The sequence below is a fragment of the Fringilla coelebs genome, assembly GCF_963513975.1.
Source record: "Fringilla coelebs genome assembly, chromosome: 15".
Lineage (NCBI taxonomy): Eukaryota > Metazoa > Chordata > Aves > Passeriformes > Fringillidae > Fringilla > Fringilla coelebs.
This window is the reverse complement of record NC_140041.1, coordinates 4,567,856-4,590,190: the sequence shown is the minus strand read 5'-3', so window position 1 is coordinate 4,590,190 and position 22,335 is coordinate 4,567,856. Positions and strand designations below refer to the sequence as shown.

Here is a 22,335-nt window from a genome sequence, read left to right as displayed (position 1 = left end):
TCAGTGTTCTCATCATGAAGACTTAGAGTGCTGTCCCCCATGCATATAAACCCTCACTGGTCAGCAAACAGTCCCACATTTCCATCTGGGGCCAAGGCAGACACAATTCCAAGCTTCCACAGCAGATATTAAGCTCTGTGCCATGAGTCATGGGTGATGCTTCTGATTCCCACTGCTGCAGAGGAGTGGGGGAAGGACAGCTCTGTGTGGGAAAGAACTCTCCATCCAGACAGCATTTGGCATAGAAGTCTGCAAAGCTCTGCTCATTTACAGTGTTATTCTTGAAACACTAACCTGTAAGTGTTCTGCATGTACTGAAGAAATAGGCTGGATGGATTAATTCAAGCAATCAGATTAATACAGCAAAATATAATTACTGACATGTAAATTGTACCCCTCGATTTAAGGGTAAGTTTTCTGTAACTTAAAAGAATGTGGAGTTGTATTTACTGAAAGTTGAAACATGTAAGGAAATGAAAAATAAATTATTTACAGAAAAGCGCATGAGAAAGTTCATTAACAGAATGCAAACATCAGAAAGTTTAGAAAATCTGAAAAAAATCAGGGTGACAAAAGGGTTTGCCTGTGGTCAGCACCACCCATCTCAGGGGCACAAGCTCCTCCACTCTCTGCCCCAAGAGGTGTCCAAGAGCCCTGGCCCTGTGGCTTGGGCAGCAACCACAGAAGGGCAAAACAAAACACCCCTGTTTACCCACCTGAGGTGAATGAATGAAGAGGTTTGGCTTGGAAAGCTGCAAGGTCCCAGAACCAGCAAACTCCTCCTTGAGTGCCCCCACAAATCACACTCAGCAGGTCTGACCAATACAGCAGGTATTTACAGCAGCTTGCCTCACACCAGAAAAAATTCAACAAATTTTAGTGTGCTGAGAGTACTTTCAGTTGTCCACTTTGCTTTTGGCTCTAATTAGTGTCCTTTCCAAATACACTGTTGTTATTTGTTAAAAAAAGGGTAAAATACTTTTTTGTACTCCCTCAATATGCCACAGGATATCTTTGCATTTAAAATACAGAAAAATCAGCTTTAAGTCATTTTGGGATCAGGAATATATAAATACCCTTGATGTAGGTAAATTTTATGAGAAGAAAAAAAAAATCGATGCAATTTATGAGAAGATTCTTTTAATGCAAAGAAAAAAACTCTGAACAAGTGAGTAGCTATTAACTTTTCAAACTTCAACACCTTCAATATTTGAATGCACTTGGTCCAGCCCTTCTCTTTCCTCGGGATGAACATGTCAGCAACATTAAAATGATGGCACATTTGACACCCAACAAAACCATCTGCTTCTTTGTTAGGTTGGGTTTTGGGTTTTTTCCCCCCACTTATATTTCCCCTCCCTTTCTTCTTTAAACAAAGTATGGCAACAATTTGATAGCCCAGCAGTGTTTTGCCCTCCTGAACCCTGGCAATGACCCAGAGGATTTGCTCTCTGCTGCTAATCACAAGTCTGGCTGTGGCCATTTCCCATGACATAGCTGAAATTCTCCAAAAGTGGAGAATCTCTCTACCCAGCCCAGACTGAAAACATTTTCTGCCTCCTGCCTGCCATTCCCTGGAGCCATTCCCTGGCCACCTCTGAGCCTCCAGACCTGCCCACCAGCAGCAGTAGCAGGTGCTCTTATCTGACACACACTTTAAAAGGAAACCAAACTTAAACGTGAGAAATACACTCTGCACGTAGTGAAATGGCATTTTTAAATATTTATCTCAAGCTCATAAACTCAAGGCCTGTGTCTGTTCCAGCCTGGCTGCTGTTCCAGGCTCACCATCACACATTCTCTTCAGTGGTTCATAAAAACTGCTCCAATTTATTTTATTCTTTTCTATTAATATCAGGAACCATTTTGTCAGGAGCCATAACTCAATTTCTGATCTGTGTCCTTCTATTGTGCCACGAAAATTGGGCACTGTAAGTGTTGAAGAAAATTGCAACAAAATTACTTAGATCACTCACTCAGATTTCACCATTTCAAGTTCATTGTGTTTAACCAAAAAATTCCATCACTTTTCAAGGCAAGGCACAGCTGAACCCTTTGTGTCCTGTCTCTATACCAAGAGACCATTTAATCACTGATTTACAACTGCTGAAAAAACATCACTACTTCAGGAACAGGAACGATCACAATGCAGTCTTTTTAGAATTTACTTCTTCTGTAATGGCTTCAGACAATTCAAGTAGTGTCTGACTTTCCCAATATTCCCATTAAAACCCAAACCCAGCGATTTTTAATCCTACCAAAGCTTTCATTCAAAAATTCCCAAGTATCTCAAGAGCTGGCTATTTATATAATATGCCAATAATACAACAAGCTGAAGGCAAAGAGCAGCATTACTGTAACACTTTTATGGAATGTATAACAGTATGCACATTGGTAATCATTTGGGCTGTTGCATTACATGCTGTTTTTATTAAGCACTGCATTTCCTTGGAAAACAGTCCCAACATCCATACTAAGAAATGGTTTCCAAGAGCAACTCAGCAGCAGCACAACATATGCAAGAGGAGGGGTGGAAAAAAGTACCTACCAAGAGGGTGAGTAAAATCTGTGTGTATGTGGAACAACCAGCACACAAAGATGTTTGGCTACCTACAATAAAATAAATCACCAGCTCTTAACACCAGTGCTGTCTAACAGTAAACTAACCCACACTAAGTCACTTAATTCAGAATGCCATCCAATCCTCTAGAATCCAAGCTGTTTAAATAAAACACTTAATTCAACAACTGAAAATCCAACGAGGACACCAAGTCTTGCCTGCCACGTTCCAAAATTCCTTGCCCTTATCAGGTAATTTTTTTGCCTTATTAACTAATAATTAATATTTCCTAACAGGACTTAAAAAAAAAAAATCAGTTCACATACTCAGCTTATAGTCACTGGAGCCATGTTCTTCCATGCAGGATTTTCATTCCCTAACACAGTTTGAAATGCTGGGCAGACCAATGTCAGATTTCCAGGAGAGGGACTCTGCACACACCTGAGCAAGTTCAATGCAAAGAGACAGCCAGAGCCACCAGGAATGCAGAATTTAAGCTCCAGCTGCTCTCCTGACTGTCTATAACTTTATATATGTGTATCTCCATATATCTGTGGTCCATAGAGCACTGACTCAGCTGTGCAAAGGCAACAACATAAGACAGAGCTGCATTTTTTCCTTTTTAAATGGTCTGATTTTAGTTTTTTTTTGGTTGGGTGGGGTTTGTTTCAGCAGTCAGCAGAAGTTCAGAAGGACTGCATTTCTTCCCAGGGGTTGATAATGATGGTCTCTGCTGCCAGTTCTGATTTCAGGCAGTTGAGCAATGTGTGCTTGCAGAGCTGCAGGAGATCCTGCCCAGCCCAGGGATAACTCACCCTGATCACTGCAGGATCAGGATCTGGATCAGGAATCCTCACCCAGCTCCCCTGGCCATGACTTAGCCTGGAAAAACCCCAAGTGCCACAGCAGAACACAACAGCTGGCACCAAATCCTCCTCCAGGCTGGCAGATGCCAGTTCTGGCTCCTCTTCTCAGTGCATGGATCACCCTTCTGTCCTCTAATATTTTCACAAGTGAAATAAATACTACCAAGTTCTTCACACCTACACAAAATTCTGCAAGAAAGAGCCATAAGTCCTATAAAAAGTCTCTCAATGTGTTTTAGCAAGGGATGATAGTTGACAACAAGCAAAAACCCCACATTTTCCATCCTTTCATTCAAATGCTCAGGTGCCTTGGGGTAATTCAAAGGGATAAGAGCACTGCACATCATCTGTAATTTCTACATTTTCTCTCAGGAATTATAAAGTGCATGACCCTATGAAATGATAATCAATAATGTGCTAGTCTCAATAAGCATCATCACTACGTGGTAAGGAGGGGGATGTATGGACTCATGAGTGCCTACTCAATTATTTGCAACCCCTTCAGAATGACAAAGTAGAGAATAATTTAATAATTAAGTAATTAAAGATAATTCTGCTATCTGGAATTATTTAAGATGCAGGGCTATGAGATGATGTCTGTGTTTAGTCTGTGAAAATATAAAATGAGGGACCACTAAATAATATATTTTGGTTCTAATCAACTCATGAACTGAATTTTTCTTTTATTACAAAAATAAAATTAAATCAGAAAAACATTTGAAGTATCTCATTTTTTCTTGAAGTACTTGTCTCATCCACATATTTAACAGTTACTTCACACATTACCTGTCCCTGGCATGGCAGTCTCCACAGCATAAATCATTTCCTTGGCCAACTAGCCAAGAACTCCAAACTAATTAATCTGCATAACACAAATGTTAGATTTTGGAATTTTTGTTTTAATATTTCGCATACAGATGGCTGCCAGAAAAACTCAAAAAAATTTTTTTGAAAAAAAAAACACCACTACTTGAAAAAACTCTTTTGATTTACATATTTAAGTAAAAGTTTGTAATTGAGTAACTTAATTAAATGAGTCAAGTTGAGCCTTCCTGAGGACACTTTTAAGAAGTCTTCCCTTCAGTGTCAGAGGAAAGTATCACCAGTACCATCATGCAAGGAATGGTGCTGTATTTTCCTTAGCTGGAGCTTCACCACAAGTTGCAAAATCATGAAATCATTGGTTGAGCCCCATCAGAATCTTCACACACAAACCCCATTTGTGACATGGGCACAGTGCTGCAGCAGCTTAAAACATGCCTGAAATTCTGCATAACCCAGTGGACATTCAGTCATCATTTCCTTTTAACCACTTTTTAAAAAAGAGTTGGGTTTTTTTCTGTAATTTAAATAGATTGCTGATGTTGTAGAAACATTACCTTAGAGACTGTGGAAATAAATTCAAAAATTAAATCAAGATCATCAGATTAAGATGAGAAAGAGACCAAACCTTTTCCTGTAGCTGCAACCTGAAACTAAGTTAATAACATTTAAATTCCAAGGCTATGTTCTTGGATAATGGGAGGTTGAGCCCAATGTCCCCTCCTGCCAGATTTTACCACTGGATGTGAACAGAGAGCAGCCAGCCCTGAAATCCCTCCTCCTGCAGGAAACCTGGGTCTTCCATCCATGCCAAGTGCACTTTAAACAGGATTTTGGGAAGGAAAACCCTAACAGGAGCCATTTCCACTATCCTCCCTCCTTCCTTTTTGCACTGTTTTCAAACAGAATCTCTTGGCCTGTGTTACACAATGACCCCAGCACAGCCTCTCTGGTTTTACAGGCTGGTCCTAAGCAAAGCAGAAGCCAGACACATTCACAAAGGGGATAAAGAGAATAACTTCCTCCCACAATAAGATGCAAGAAAATAAAATGCAAAAACACCGAGCACCAGGGCACATCCTACCTCTGAAAAGGACAGCACAGTTAAAAGTGGGTTCAAACAGCACAGTTTGGGGTGGGACACAGCTAACATTTACTTTTCTCAGCAGCAGTTCATCAATTCTGGCTCCTGATGACTTTCCAGGGTTGTGGGAGTTGAAAACCAACATCTCATACTCCAACATCCTGATGATGAGCACAATCCTGCACCTCTTAGGCACAGGCTCTTCCAGCACCCACAAAAATCCTGTCTACTACATTTAATCTTTCATTCTGAATAGAAGAAGGACAAAAAAAGAAAAACTCCACGGTCTGGTATCCCATCCACAGTACCTGCCAAACCTTGAACCAGCTAAAAGCTGCCAAGCCCTAGCATTAAATACTGCAAATAACACATTTAACCACGGAATACTTCAGGTTGTAGGGGACCTCTGTGGTCATATGGTTCAACTTCCCACTCAGAACACAGCCAGTTAAATGCTGATGAGGTTAATATGCTCCATTCTTTCTTCTATTGTGTTGTATATATATTCTTATATTTCTGGCGAGAAAACCAGAAAAATCTCTTTCTACAGGAGAAAGAAACAAATGGGTTGGCTAGCACAATGCCAAATATGAAAACCTTAAAAATCAGGCACATTAGTGGGGAAAAAACTCCTGACAGCCCAGTGACTGCTGATCCAAGACAAGGCACTGACTATTTCTACAGCTACTCCCCCCAGCCTGTGCATATGAAGACACTTTTGGAAATTTACTTAAATAAAAACTTAAGTGAAGCATCTAAGCCTTGCATAATTTAAGAAGTGCAGTTTAAAGTTACACAGAAGCATTGTCACTGGCCATTCAACACAGCAGCATCCCCAGCAGCCCGCTGGCTCCTGAATATTCACTGGGTGCTTCTAGAGCTGGTTTCTTTATGAATACTGGGCATTTTCATCCATAAAAATTGCTTCCCCTCAGTTTTTAACTGTGTTAATCTTTCAGGTCACTGTACACGAGGGAGAGGCCAGGCTGAAAGCCCAGAGCAGCTCACTCTGGAATTCCTCCTGCCAGTGTGACACTCAAACACTGGGGCACACACACAGAAATGCCTTGGAAAGTCTCTGCTGACTGAACTCCCTCCTCATTTTCAGGGCCAGGCTACAGAGTGACAAGTCCTCACTTTTCCATACTGCATGCCAGGTTTAATGTGCCCTAAAGGAAGAGGGGAATCCTTTTCTCCTTTTTCATTTCATTCTTCAGAAAGCATCGACTCTCTCAAGTGAATTTAGAGAGGTAGAAAACACAGACTGGTAATAAAGAAGTCTCAACTTTTAAAGGTATATCATTTACACTTTCCACAAAGCTGTATTTATTTACAAACCTTAAGCACAAAGTGAAAAACAGTCTAGCTGATATTTTTGCCAAGTTTGACACCCGACACATGGCCTGTTGTAAGCCACAGCCATCCACAGGCCAGCCCAGCAACTGGCCCTTTGTTCATGTGCTTATTTAAACACAATGAAATGGGTTTACCTCATTAAAGAGGAGTTGGAATAAGCTCCAGCTGCATGAGAGTGAGGTGGTCCTCATTTTTAAAAACCAGCAATGCCATTTGGGAAAAATAGAGTAACAAGCAGGGAAGAAAAATAATTCCCTTCAAGCAATTGAAATGCCAGTTTTGAAGATAAAATAGTGCAAAACCCGAGGCCAGTAAAAAGAAACATTGTTTTCCTTTGAAGTTCACCACCGATTGGGCCAAGTGGCATGTTGCATTCCCCAGGCTTATGGGAAATTTGTTTTCTGTCCTGTCAGGAAAAAAATACCGAGGTCCCTCTGGAGCCTGTAATTACTGATGCATGTAAATTACACTTTATCAAAATATTTCACAAATGTAGCCTGGAAAGGCCAAAGTGAGCAGCCCACCTGAGCAAGGTCAGCCTGGCTGCTCCTGCCAGGGGCAGGGACACTCTGGAGCACAGCTGAGCGTTCCCCATCCCATGGCAAACCCCAGAGCAGCCTCCCTGAGATCCCTGGCTCACTCTGGGATGTGCCTCCTGTCCTCACAACAAACCCAGCAAAGGACACAGATTTAGGGGTTTGATTTCTGTCCTGGTGGTGTTCCCAGTGCAGCCCCTCCTACAGCAGGAGCCAAGGAAGGGAAGGTGTTTAAGAGAAAAACCTCCTGCAGACCAGCAAGTTCTGGGATCAAATAACACCAAGACCCTGCAAAGGCTGCCACTTCTGCAGAAAACCTCCTAGTAAAAAACCCAGCACAACACAGCATCAGCTCTGCTCCCAGGGAGGGATCCTAGGGTATGGGGTGAATCGAGCAGTTACTGGGAGAAAGTAGAGCAGGGTACAAACTCAAGGTGAAAAAGGCAAAAATTCCATCCAGTGCTTTTGAAGATACAGTCACTTTGTGCATGTGCTTGTTGTAAAGAAATCAGTTTGGGGCTGAATGTCCCAGGGCACCCAGCAGCCCTCTTCACTCCCAGAAAGGACAGCGAGGCAGGGCTGATTTTTCATTTTTCACCTGATTCTGATGATTATCAGAACTTACAGGCAGGTCTATTCCTGTGGCTGTGTGGTAGGACACAGGATTCTTCTCTCAACAAAAGAAACTAACTGTACAAGCATAATATTGGGTTTCATATCGGATGCTTTCCTTGTCAGCATTTTTCCCCTCACAGTTCACTGAGCACTGATGTTGTACCATGCATGGAAACCATTCAAAACATTAAACTTAACATTCCTCCACAGATCAATAGGAATGGACTAAATTCATATCAGCTGTTTCCTGAAGAAAACATTTCACAGAGGTCTTGAGCAACAGCCCATCAGGGAGTTTAACAGAGCAAAGCAAAAGGCAGGTACTTAATTTCAAATATGCTTCAGTCAGTTTTCTCACTCGTATTTGCATTTTCATTGTAGAAAATCTCAACATTCAACAGTGGCAATTATGGTACATTTGAATAATCTCACTAAGTTCCAAAGTATTATATAAGGGAAACATTAAAAATCAGCTCATGGACTTTGTATAACACATGGTGCCATAACATTTTGTTTTCAGTGTGCTACACTGAGTGAAGAAATAAAAGCAGTTCAAAGGCCCACCTTGCACAACATCCTTGCCTTAGCCACGGGAGCAAGATGATGCCAAACCACCCTTGCCAATTTATTCTCACAGCACTGTAACATTTAATGGCTTGCACGGGTTATTTTAATTTTGTTTCATGAATATTTTCTACCCTTGTAAGTTTTACAGCGCAGTCTGCACTGTGGAGCTGTGTCAGGCTCCAGATCAACTCCCCTGGTTCAGCTGCTGACCCTTCTGACAGGCACACACACCCCCCAGGCTACAATCCCACAGCTCTCCCAACTGGAATCAAAATGAAATCCTGGATCATTTATGACTGCATTTCAAAAGCAAACCCAGTGCATTTAAAAGTAATAGCAGCTTTCATTTTCAAGACCTTTAAGTGTCTGAAATACTTTAAACAGGCATGGCCTGCTCCCCCTGTGAAACACATGGAAAAGCTCCAGAAAGCCTCACTTCAGCTTCCCTTATACACACTGCAGATTTCAAGGAGAAAACCAAATGATAATTAAAACAAGGAAGTATTTGGCATTGTTTTACCCACCAAACCCTTAACTCAAGGTGCACTCTGATGGGACAATAAATCTCTGTAGGCAAATCAGGGTTCTGCTGCCGTGGAACAACCAGGAGAGCTGAAGCCAGAAAACTGCTGATGGGAAATGGCCTTTATTTTTTAAAGACCCTGATGAAAATCAAGACTTCCCATGCAGCACTTGTAATTTAACACTCATCAGTATCTCTGCACCAATGATCATGCCCCCTACTTCTACTATCCACACACACTAAAAGAAATTCTCATTATCTGCAACATATTTCCGAAGTATTTGAAAGGGCTTTTACAAGAGGATGAATGTAAACTCCTCTTTGGCCTCAGGATGACAGTCTATTATGGAAAGCAGCAGAAATATTTACATTATCATTATGATATTTTTCCTGTTGCGTAGATGAGATGTCTGCACTTCAGGTCATCAGTTCAATCTGTTCCTGCGTTTGCTTTGTGCGAGGAAACTGCCTCAGTGTGAAAATGATGCCAAATGCACTCTAATCTCAGTTCAGCAGAAGGAAAAGACAATCATGTTCACTCTGCATTGTCTCCTTGCTGCAGTAATGACAATTTACAAGTGAATTTCCCACTGCTCATTCTAACCATGGACCAGACTCCAGCAGCTCTGAAGCACTGAGGAAAACACTTTTCAGCTTTTTCAGTGCATGGCCGAAGGGGAAAGGGAAAAAAAACATTCACATAACAACTAACTGATTCAAAGGAAGTTTTCAAACAAGAAAAGCAATATCCATACAGCAATTCTGAGTGCAAGCACACCATGATGTGCTGACATTTGCTGACTAGCTCTAATGGCAAGGGCAAAGAAAGCCACACTAACAAAGCAAATGCAGTAAACCTGACCCTGACAAACTTAGAGCTGCACAGACTAGCAGGGTTATCCAGTTTCCAGGAAAGAAACTGCCTATAAACCATCAGGTCAGAATCCCCCAGTAATCATATACCTGTGATATAACCTCATTTATCTCCAGCTGCAAACCCACAGCCACTCAATCCCCTGTCAGGCTCAGAAGCAGCCCCTGAGTGCCACAGACAAATCCACAGAGGCCACCAACCCTGCCAGCACCACAAATCAAACCCCAGGAACCAGAACCCAGCACTGCAGGGAGCTGCAGAACTTGGACTGCTGCTCACAGAAGCAAAAAAAAAAAAAAGCCCAAATTCTGAAGACTAATCTAAACCAGCAAGCCAATAATGCCCACCCACAACTGCTGTGTTTTGAGACATAACAGCTCAGTCATGTGGAAGCCCTGGTAACCAGAGGCTGTCACTGGTTTTCCCCCATTTAAACTCATCACTCTGGAGGCAGAAGCTGAAGGCAGTTAATAAGGACACATTTCAGAGCTGGCAGAGCACACACAGGCACCCTGAGAACCCTCCTGGGCAGCTCTCCCCCATCCAGCTGCCCTTGCTGGGACTCACTCAGAGCAGCAGCAGATTCTGCACAAGTTCAGAAAAGCCTGATTTTGCTAAGCACCTCCAGGATGCTCTCAAAAAGAAGGAACTCTGATGGGAATTAATGCCTAATGGTGAGCACACACTGAATTTTTCAGGATTCCTTGTTTGAGATTAAGAATAAGGCAAATTTTAAGAAGCATCAGAAATTACTTACAAGGGCTTTGTTGATGTAAAATCATGGAGTGGACTTTGTGAGTTCACAGGCTGCTCCTGGTGTGAGCATTTTGCAGTTCAGGATTGCTTTGAGCAGCCAGTTAGAGTACAGTAGCAGTATTTTTAATGTTCTATCTCCAAGCCATATGATTTGAAACTCTAATACATCTGAGAATGCTTTAAAAACCCCAACACTCAGGAAAATGGACACCCAGCAACATGGCTAAGGCTAGCAAATAATTATCAAATAATTAAATGGCATATTGATCCCACTAATTTCCTGATTTCTTGAGCTGAATATCAATGAAAAGATATCACCCTTCAAACAGCAAAGGAAAAAACATTGGGAATGCAAGGCAGCAGTTACCAAGCTAACAGAGTAAAACAACTTATTTCCAAAGCAGACTTATGCTTAATCTGCATGTGTGGCATTTCTTCTGGAAATGTATAATCCTTTGCCACAAACTCCCTTAAATAGCTTTGTAATAAGATGACCTGATCACAGAAGTTGGCAATAGAAGCCTCCTTAGAAGGGAGACGCCACTAAAACCCAGCAGTAATTTTCACAAAAAGCACCCTTTCCTCCCCAGTGGTGCCTGTTTCCCTTAAGAGGGGAAACAAGACATCTGCACACTATCATTTCAAAGAACCAATTTCACACAGGGGGAAAAAAAGCAGCACTGAGGATGGAGCCTTCTGGCTTTTAAACATGTTTCCCTTTGTTTTCTACTCTCAAAATAAGAAGTTAAAAAATATTTTCTATTTTAATTATTCTTCTAATTTAGACAGAAGATCCTTAGACTTTTCAAATTAAATTGGTGTGTATTAAAAAAAAAAAATTAAATACATTATTTACAAGCAGAGCCCAACAGAAGATGCACAATGACTTCAGCTTGATAAATGGTGTAAATGTCATCCAGCTATCTGCAGCACAAACCCCTGACCTAATGCACATCTTTCCCAAGCCAGAAGTGCACCCCAGAGACCAGCAAACACTTACTGTAATTATTTACTGTCTCCTGAAAAGAGCTGCTGTGATCTACACAGAGTAAAACTACAATTATTGGATGTGGATGAAACCACAAAAACACCCTGTTACAAGCCCATGCTCTTTTGTCATGGCAACACCCTAACTCAAACTCCTGCAACAATTGAATTGTCAGGATCCTGCTTTAATGGGAAATGATAATGGAGCTCCCAGGCAGCAATCTGGGAGAGCTCTCTCTGTGAAAGAGAACAAACAGAGAAATCAAGAGGACACTGAGAAAATGTATGATCTGGTTGCTTTTCCAAGCACAGCTTCTAATGACACCCAGAAGATGAAAGAGGCTGGGTTTGGGCAGGAGCTGTGGTGTGTGAGCTGGCTGAGGATGGGGCTGCAGAGGAGGGGTCACAAGTGACACTTCTCAGAGAGCTCCCAGCAGCAAACCCTGGGCAAATCACAGCCATGTGCAACAATAAACATCTGAGCTCCACAGGCAGCAGAGGAAGGCAGACACTGGGGAAATCTGACACACACTGCACTCATCAGGGCCAGGCAGGAGGCACTGACTCACCTGGGCACTGCAGAGCAAGGTCCCCCAGGGAAGGTGAGAACACCTTCATACTTACATCTAACCAGCTTCTTAACTAGAGCACTAACTAAATAGCTCCAGCTGCTCCTAGCAGGAATTATCCAAGGAAAGTACTTACACAAAATCAAATACACACACTGAAATGGTAAGGAAGTGAACAACTCAAGGAAAGAGATGGCAAATAGCAATTTCTAAAAATAAGACTGCCCTGCTGTGATTTCATTGTCAGGAAAGTTAATACCCCCAAGTCAGGTCTGCTTTTCCTGTGACACTCACTGGTCAGGCATCTCTCCCTGCTCTGATCTCACCCCACAAGCCTCTCATTTTATTTTCTCTCCCTGCCCAGCTGAGAAGAGCAGTGAGAGCAACTCTGGGCACCAGTGTCCTGCCAGGGCCAGCCCAGCACACAGCCTCAGCCACTCTGGGATCCTGCTAAAACTGAGTATTGCCTCTTTTTAAGGCTACTCACAGAATTTGTGTTGTGTGCTGCAAGTACCTACTCACTGTTTTACCCATCTGTCAATCGACTTTCAAAATATTCCACTAGACAAGAAATAAGCATCCCACTGCTCCAGCTCTGACAAATCTCACAGTACTGCAAAAACTTACACCACATTAACAGCAACCAACTCAGTACTGAATGGCTGCTCCTGACACTGAGAGCAAATGCCATTTTATTAGAACAAAGAACTTGGTTTATAATGTTTCCATGCTGTTTAAACCTACTTTAGAAATAACTGTAAATGTAGATGATAAAACATTGGGGCACCATGACTAGAAAATTTAAACACAAAGGTATTGGGCACACTCATGCATGGACCCAAACTGGTCCAGCTCAGGATCACAGGGCTCTGCTCCCACACTAAGACTTTCAGTTCTGGAATAAAATCTAGATTCTGATGGCTCTCAAAAAGTAAACAAATTCATTTCAGAGTCTAATGGATGCTTCCACTATCCTGATATTTTGGTGTCAGATTTCAGTATCTAAGTTTCCAGAGCCTAGTTTTCCCAGTCAAGAGACAACTAAGGCAGTTCATTAAAAGTAAATAGACCCAACAAATAGTCCATGGCTATAAATTTGGTAGAGGCATTAATTCTCACTGCAAGGCTTGAGTTTAGAGCCCTTCTAAGAGGTTTTTTTCACACACACAAAGGAGCTTTACCATGACTACTTAGCAGCTAGCCTGAGGTACAGAGGCTTCAACAATGAAACAAATATTTTCTTACATGACAGGGTGTTTGTGGGAAAACGAGCTTGTTTCCCCCTTTGGTTTTCAAAGATAAATAAGTACCTCATGGACCCCTAGAATACTTGTTTTTTCAGTGAAAAGCAGATGCACTACAATCATTTTACACACCAGCTTTGCACACAAAGGAAACAGGATTCCAGCAGGCACAAATCTTTGCTTACAACCTTTGTGGATAAATTTCACAAGTTGTTTTGGATATAAGAAAATAATTGACTTAGAATCAAAACCTAGTTTCATAGCTGTTAAATTACATGTTTCATTTTATTCTACTGTTTCTGTTCATTTCATCACCTGTATTAAAAATACCTGTTCCTTTATGGATAGATATCAGTAAGTACCTGAAACTATTAAAAAATTATCTTTGGTGTTTTTATTTCTCAATTCATTAAAAATGTCTTTTCCTTGATTCAGTTTTCTCATTAAAAGCGCCTGCATTTTGAATTATTAGATAATTATCCCAGATAAAACAGTTGAGAAGCTTTAAAGCCTAGGCAGTGAAGGCAACAGAGCAATGAGCACCATTTCCACTAGAGAATCCAATCAAGGGCTCATTCACCACCCAACTTCAACTTAAACCCCTTATCTAAACCAAAGCAAACAAAACCCATGAGTCTCAAAGCCACTCTTTCTAGAAGAAAAGGCTCAAAGCCTTATGAGAAACCCCTTTTGTGGGACTCCTCACATTCCATTTCAGGTTTATTTCACTGTATATATTCCTGCTGGTAATATCAACCAGATGTGACAACCAGCCCTGTAAAAGATGCAAGGATATCCTGAAGCTCAGAATTTAGGACAGGCTTGGAGAAAAAAGCCAAAGGTACCTGGAGTCGAAGTGAGGGTTGGGGTTATAATGTGGGGAATATTCTGAATTCAATTTCAGCACGGGGATTGCAGGGGGAATGGGCTGTGCAGGACCTGGTGACACCCACGGGGACACTGGGGACAGCAGCACTGCTGTCCCACACCATGAGCACAGGGAACAGCAGGAGAAGCCCCAGGTTTGTCCTGCAGCCTTTCAGCACATCATCCACACGAAACCAGGTCCTGCACTCTGACTGCCAGCAGCAGCAGGGCTGAAGAGATTCTGCAGGTACCAACCTACAGAAACAAAGCTGGTGCCTCCAGTAGAGCCCCAGGTTTCAGCCTGGCTGACAGCACACACAGAAAAGCCCTCAGTTGCTTTTTCAGCCTTTACCTGCTCCTGAAACATTAACAGGTCCTCCCTGAAACCCTCCAGTACACAAAATTCCTGCGTGCTCAAGCAGCTCAGTCACCCCATCTCCACCAAATTTCAGCCATGATAATAAATATGCTCAATTTTCACACTCCCATGAAGCAACCAAAGTTAGAATGTCATCTTTCTATTTAGCTTTATCTTAGAAAAAAGCCCAGCTCCTACCTTCATTAACAAAGCCATGGACTGCTGCATTCACTTCATGCCTGCTGGAGAGGGCAGCTTCAGAATCACAGAATTCATCTCTGCTTCCTTCATGAACAAGATTAGGAGCTCTTCAGTCCAATGAATAATCCCAAATCTTACAATCTGGACTTACTGCACTGAAATATTTAGTTCTTGGAAATTTTGCATTGTTTGAGCTGTAGCAAGTTTACAAAATTAAAATACTTGAGTTGTGGAGTTTCTATTTTATGAGGATTATAATTATTAGGAAGAAAATAATGGAGAAATGTCTGAGTAACTCAGAGTCAAGAGCTGGAAAATATGGCAGCAGAAGCACTATAGCTATACCATGGAAAATTAAAATTAAGACCAGCATTATCAACACTTTTTAATGCTCATTTAAATTCACTGCTCGTAAATTCCACAGAATCTACCTCACCCCTGCATCAGCCTGTCTTACAGATTTTTGTTTCACTGCTTTTATGCCCTTTCATCACTTTCTCAGCTCTGCTTTCTTCTGGAGAGGCTGGGTGAGAGCAGCTGCAGGGAGGAATGCAGCAGCACTGCCCCTCCACTCAGGCATCCGAGAGCACGGGGGCACTGCTGGACTCAGACAAGGCAGAGCAGAAGCAAGAAAGAGCAGCTCTGAATCCACCAGCAGTGGGACCATGACAGCAACATGAAACAATAGAGAGCAACCATCCACATGTGTGGGTGTATTTTTATAAATTCTAGTAGGAAGGAAATTTTTCATTCTTCTCCCATGATGGAAAAACACGCAACCAAACTACCCTTGGAACTGGAACAGTTCACTTGAGCTAAGATTTATTTGCTTATAATACACAGTGTATTTATATAACACTTGTATCTTCAAAAGAAAAAGCAAGTTTCTTCTGACAAACAGTGTTAAAGTGATCTATCTAATGCACTGCTCAACAGTAAGCAAGACTGAAAGAATGTCAGTGAATAAAGACAAATATTCCAACAGCACCCGTTGGGAGGCATTACAGAACACAGCATTCAGATTAATCACCCCATTCTATGGAACTTTATTACAATCTTTATATTCTAAAAGCAAAATTATTGCCCTTGCTGTTAAGGGCTATAATGTATCATGATTCCATGATCTACTGGAAAACACACTCTGTGGTAGTGAGCAGCCTCAGCTACCTTGGCTTCAGTTCTCTGTGCAGGTTCCTCAGGACAGATGCACACAAGTTATCAACACACACAAATTCCACTGAAACCACAAATCACCACAGAGCTCCTCTCCTGACATCCAGGTACAATGAGACCACTCACAGAGCAATTTCCAACCTGTTAATCTGGAATTTGTACAGGTCCAGGTAAACTCTGTAAAAGCTTTTCTCTGGAAAGCATCATCTTATCCTTAGACAACCAACCCACGTAAAGCAACTCTTCTAATCAAATAAATACAGCTGGCACCTTCCAAAGACCAGATTAAGGTATCTGCAATTATGTCCCAGCTCACACTTTATACTCAAGCAGTTTCAAGATGTAAAATTTCAAAACCATGCAAAGAACATTAGGAAATGCAACCAAATTGTTCAGCTCAAGCAAATCCATTCAGCAGATATATCCTAGTGAAAAGGACTCAAAAGTCATGACAAAGCTGGCAAAACAAGTCCAACAAAGATTTTTTCCAAGCAGATTTTAAGACTAAAACACATCTATAGCTTGTATTTTTTTGATATATTTTTTACATCTGCAGAATAATGGCAGTGACTTGTACAATTTTTCATGAGCAAGTCTGGACAACACGAGAAATTCGTTAGAGAATTTCTCCAAAATGTCAATATCACTTGTTGCACAGCACTTTTCAGCTTGCCTCTTTTAAACATAAACCAAGATCCCACTTCTTTAAAGTCATCTGATTCCAAAATTAATCTGCACTATCACCATGTGGTTTGTATTTCCACAGGAAGAAAAATTTACTGTCTAAATGGTTTGGTTGCACATTGATGCATTAAAACAATTATAAAAACCCCACATGAATGGAGAACTTCTTCAGCCACCCTGTAATAACTTCACCATCTCACTAACCAAATCACAAGGCTTAGTATCTAATTTTTCATAAACAAACTCAAGCTTTAAAAGAAGAGTTTTACCAAATTTCAAAAAGTCAGTGCGGATCATCAGTTTAACTTTGGCAGGATCCAGAAAATTATTTCAAACAGTCTTTAACTACTCCTTTGAAAAGGCAGGTGACTCTTTTTGATAGTAACTACAAAGGCACCTGCTCATCCATTTTATTTTTATACACTTTTAAAAAATATGTATTTTGTAAATCATCCAGTTATTGTTCTAACACCACCCTCTCCCTCCTCCCACCAACACCAAATAATGCCAAGTTCATGATATCTTTCTCTTGCTGTTGAAGAGGGCCTTGATGCCATCTAAACATTTTATAACACAGTTTTTATATTTCAAAGAAAAACTTATTTACTTCTCCATAATTTTTCCTCTTCCTGCCTGACAAGGCAGCAGCCATAACTTTGCTGGTCTATCTGGCAAAGCCTTGACTTACTTGAAAAGATCATTTTCCAAACTAAGGAATTTGTAGCCACTTCCATTATTTTAAAATAACTATTTGCACCCTCTCTTTGTGGCCATCTAGCCTCAACCAGAGATGTGAACCTGACACTTTCCATGGTTTCTGCAGCTCTACAGAGAGGGTTCCAAATAAGTCACCTTGACGTCATCCTGGTGAATAGATGAGGAACACAAAAATTCTGTGGTTTCTCTTCCCTCTGATATTTATGCTCTACCAAATTACAACTACACACAAGCAAACATAACACATCCCCTAAAAATCCCTTACTAAGTGGCAGTTTAATATCGCAGAAATTAAACCTCTCGCCGCAGTCAAAACACAAACATGTGAATCTGCACAACAAGGAACAGAAAATAGAAACACACCACAGAAAAATAAATCAGGTTATACTTACAGCCTAGTTAACTTCTGTGTGTTCTGAAAAAGCAGCTCGGGAAGAACTTGCAATTTATTCTTGTTCAGACGCCTAAAGAGTTATAATCAGAATAAAAAAAAAAATAGATTAGGTTATCTTCCAATTGAAGTTTATTCTATTATGCATAAACACATGAAGCTCCCATTGCATTAAACCTGATGGTGTGAATCTGCCATTGGATGCTTTGTGCATTTTATTCACACAGTGGCCAAATTGTGACATTTGGAGAGCACCTGCCCACACCCACGAGGTGGGGAGTAAAGGGACAGGCACCACAAAGTTTTAACATGGATGAGTACAAAAACATAACTTTTTAATTTTCCTCTGGATGCCTACTGAGAATCATACACTCAGCTCACTCTGCTTCAGCAACAGCTACTGGCAGGAATCTGGATTTTCATTCTTCTTAAAAAAAAAATGTAGGCACAGTAAATTCAGTAACTTGACCAACCAAGATTATTCCCAGATTAGCTATTATTTCTGTAGTGTACATAATTGCTTTTTTAAAAGAATTTTCTTGAAACTTCACTTGGAAAACCTGAGCACTGTTGTAGAAAATATGAACATATGGGTAACCAGATGACTACATGGTGATTTGAAATAGAATATTAATCCTGAAGATTCTTCCAGGAACATTTTAGAGAACAGATTAGTGTTTATACATTAGTCCCTTTTACTCACTCACTATACAAGTTTTTACTCTGGTGACAACTTGCCAGTTTTTAGCAAACAACCATTCCAAGCTACTCCAGCCCTGTAACTATAAAAAGCACGAGCCTCCTCTCCACAAAATGTGTGACAGCCCTGCAAAATCTGCAAGCAAGACACAACCCTGTTCTTCAACTCTTTTTCAATGAACACAGTCACCTGCTCTCACAGTCCTAATGAATGCTATTTGCATAATGAGTTAATTACAAACAACCCCACTGCATAAAGGGGAAGCTGAGTTGTTCTCTAAGCTCATACATGAGCTTTGTGCCCCCTTTGTTCCCAACCCACCTTCCAGGTTCACTGTGACAGCAGATCTCTTTCTGCTGAAGTTTTGATCTCCAAAGACACCTGGAACTTTGATAAACCCACAGCCCATATCTGCTTTCCACCTCTCTTGCATGCTGAGTAATTTCATTATCAGAATTCAAGAATTTTTGGAATTGAAAGGCCTTCCTGAGATCAAACTAACATTGTGGGGTTTCATATGGCAGAGTTTTCACATGGCCACCATATGAACGTGCCTTGGGAGACAAAGGGGTGATGGAGGAGAGGGGAATTTTAACTTCTCTTTCTGACACCTAGAACAGATCAAAGGCTGCATCTGCAGGCTCACAGACCCCAAGCATTGTGCACTGCACACACCACATGACAACCAATATTTGTATCTGCTCAAGATACTTCCTGCAGCTTCTACTCTGTGACATTTTTGAGATAAATGAACAAAACAGCAAATGAACCTTTAAAGAATATAAGAAATGCTAGTTTTGTATTTGAGAAAATACTTGGGGAGACTTGAAACTGGATTCCCTTACACCCATGTGACATTTCACAATTTTATAACTAAGTAAACAATCTTATTTCATTCAAGGTTGATGGCAATCTGCTACTTAGCCCTCATCAGAGTCATTGCTTCGGTTAATCATGTTTATCTTTTAGAATAACAGGATGAAATATAAGCAAAAAAAAGACTTATAGAGGGCTTAGCTCTCCTCATCCATCCTCTTTCACCAAGACCACCACTAGTCATTGAGAAACACTGAACAAAATCAGTTTATTTATCATCTAAGATGTGAGAGTGCCAGTGAAATGCATCTCTTACACACGGTGTCAAATGTTTATTCCTGTGCCTGATTATCATTTCAGATCTCACAATGTTCACGTAATTATGCACTGTCAACCCAAAGTCATCTGACTCACCTCAAAGCAACATCCCAGGAATATGTTTTAAGGTAATTCTTTTCTCTACCTGCAAGGATTTCACAAGTGCTGAGCTTATGTTTACTGTTCTAAGCCAAAGCTAATCAAAATCAGATTAAATTCCTAGAGCAGGAGGTTTCACACCAACAAGCAGACACGAAAATATATGTAGTAACAAGAAATTGTATTTCCAGGTGAGCAAATGTTTCACTGAGAAGTGAAACATTTACAACTTCCAGTGACACAAACAACCCAGAGGGGGGGGAAAAACCTAACATCAAGGGTTTTTCTCTAATTTAATATCAAATTAATCCAGAAGACTGAACATCTTATATTTTTTCCTATTATTCATATGGGCCAGCACTCTCCTAACTGTGACAGCAAAAGGACCAAGTTCTCAGCTGCCCTTTGCAGCTCTCCTAATTTTAACATCTCTACTTCCATATTGACTTTCTTTCAAATATGATATGAAGTAACATCCACACAAGGACCCTTGCAAAGCTCACACTGTGAGCTGCTCTGCACTACCACTAAACATTTTGTATGGGTCTAAATGTACTTCATATTTTTAATATAACATTGTTATAAATGAAATGCTTTTTACACTGCAGCACAAAGCAAACTGAATTTGTGTAACAAGGCCAAGAACTCAATAAAATTCTGCCTTTAACTTTTGTAAACTTGATTTTCAAACTGCCCCAGCACTGCTGGTCAGTGCTCCTGCACAGATTCCATCCTCTAAAAGCTTCAGGTGAGCTTTATTTCTGCCACAAACCAGAGTCTGCAGCTCTCTAATAAAAGGTTATGTTACTAATTGATAATGAAGCAAATTAATGCAACACCAAATACCTGAAGACCAGTGTCTATCCATGTCTTCTCACAAACTATGGGACTCTCCAAACTTCCACCACATCCTAAGATTTATTTCAAGTCTAAACTTCTGCCAAAAGTCATTTCACTCATAGTTTGATTCTCAGGGGAGCTGTGGGAATGAACAGGGGGCTGTTTCTGTTGAACATCACCTACTGCATTACAATTTCTACTGCAATACCTACTGAAATGTAAGACTAGATCACCTCATAGAAACTGAGACATACTTGATGTAGGATACATTTAACATGCTCCTATTTATTATGTGCCAGAAAGCCACCAATAGCCTAGGAAAAAATCCCAATTACACCTCTTATTTCTCTTCCTGGGCTTGAGAGAAAGGCCATTAGGAAAGCCCTCAATACAGAAATATCAAAGTACCAGACAGGATGTTTTTAAATTCCAAAGAAAGAGACAGAGACATGTTTAAAGATTATTTAATGCAAAGACCAAATGTTCTGAATGGCCATTTGTAAGCACAGTTTCCTCTGGTGTGACAAAGAGGTGCCAAACAGGGATGAAATGCGGTGGAAGAGCTCCTAACACATCATTGGACAAGAACTGGGGTTTAGCCTCACCTCTCAGAATCAGTTCTTGGACAGAGAGGGAAACTTCCAGGGCAAGGTGGAGCAAACCTTGGGAATGCCAGCCCAGGGATGGAGCTGGGCCCAGGAGAGGTGCAAAGCACACCTGGGCACACTGAGGACACCTCCACAGCCAAGGATCCTCAGAGAGAAACAAGGAATGGCCCCTGCTTGCCCAGACCTGTCACCATCCCCTTACTGCAGGGATCTAAATCCTGTCAGATGTCCAGTTTTAATTACAGCAGTACTTTTGATTTTGTAGCAAGCATCTCTTGGAAATGGTGAAGCCATAGAACAGAGAAATAAAAATAGCCTGCAAAAAGGTCATAAACAGAATGAGCCAGAGTTTTGTGAAATGATTCTGTGGACGTTGCTCCTGGGACTGTATTTTATTAACAAATACAGTTATTCCTGATTTTAAATTAGTAACTTAAAATAGAAACAACATCAGGTCACACCTGGAAAATGAATTTAAATGCAAGCCAGTTTTGCAGCTGTAACAGGCTACATCACGGAGCAATGTCAGATCAGCTTTGTGAATCTGAACAGTGGATTACAATTTTTAAAAAATGTCATTATCAGACTAAATCCTGACACTGCTCAGACTAGGAATGCTACCTGGGATGCAGCACAAAAAGAAACCCTTGGAAGTGGGCTCTTCCCTCGGGCTGGGAGCACAGCAGCCCTGCAGCCAGGACCATCCACAGCACCCAGGCACAGCCAGGGCAGGGAGGAACCTGGGGCACAGAGCCAGCCAGGACCTGCTCCCCATTCTGTGACCTGGGACTGCTGGGTGGGAAGGCAGCTGCTCAGTGTAGCCCAAGCTGGATGCTGCACAGCTCACAAGACCTGCAAATATTCCAGGAATTTGGAGCACTGGGCAGGATGATGCATAACCATGGAGCACCACGAGCAGATTGGCTCCAGGGCTGGATCACAGGCAGCTCTGGATGAGCACAGCATGGAGCCCAGACTAATAAAGGCTCCTGGAAGCTGAAGAACTGTGCAGAGAGGCTCTCCAGGAGTCATATCAGCTCTGGCAATACCTGCATTGAGTCAAATTTATTAACTCTGATTAGACACATGCTAGCTGTGCAGTCAATCTCCACACACTGCAGCTCCCTCCATCTTCCAGGCTCCTTTAACCACTGCAATGCACAGGACACAGAACTTGGCACATCCTGCTTTGCTAGTCTGCTCC

At 41.3% G+C, this 22,335-nt stretch overlaps 1 protein-coding gene across 1 annotated transcript in view; it reads right to left on the bottom strand.

Annotated features, from left to right (window-relative positions):
- The window catches only part of SLIT3 (slit guidance ligand 3), a 478,838-nt gene that overhangs the window by 417,018 nt on the left and 39,485 nt on the right, over window positions 1–22,335 (bottom strand). The window contains exon 5 of the mRNA XM_084215502.1: window positions 17,752–17,823. Coding sequence (XP_084071628.1) covers window positions 17,752–17,823 — 72 coding nt within the window. The remainder of the gene's footprint in view (window positions 1–17,751; window positions 17,824–22,335) is intronic.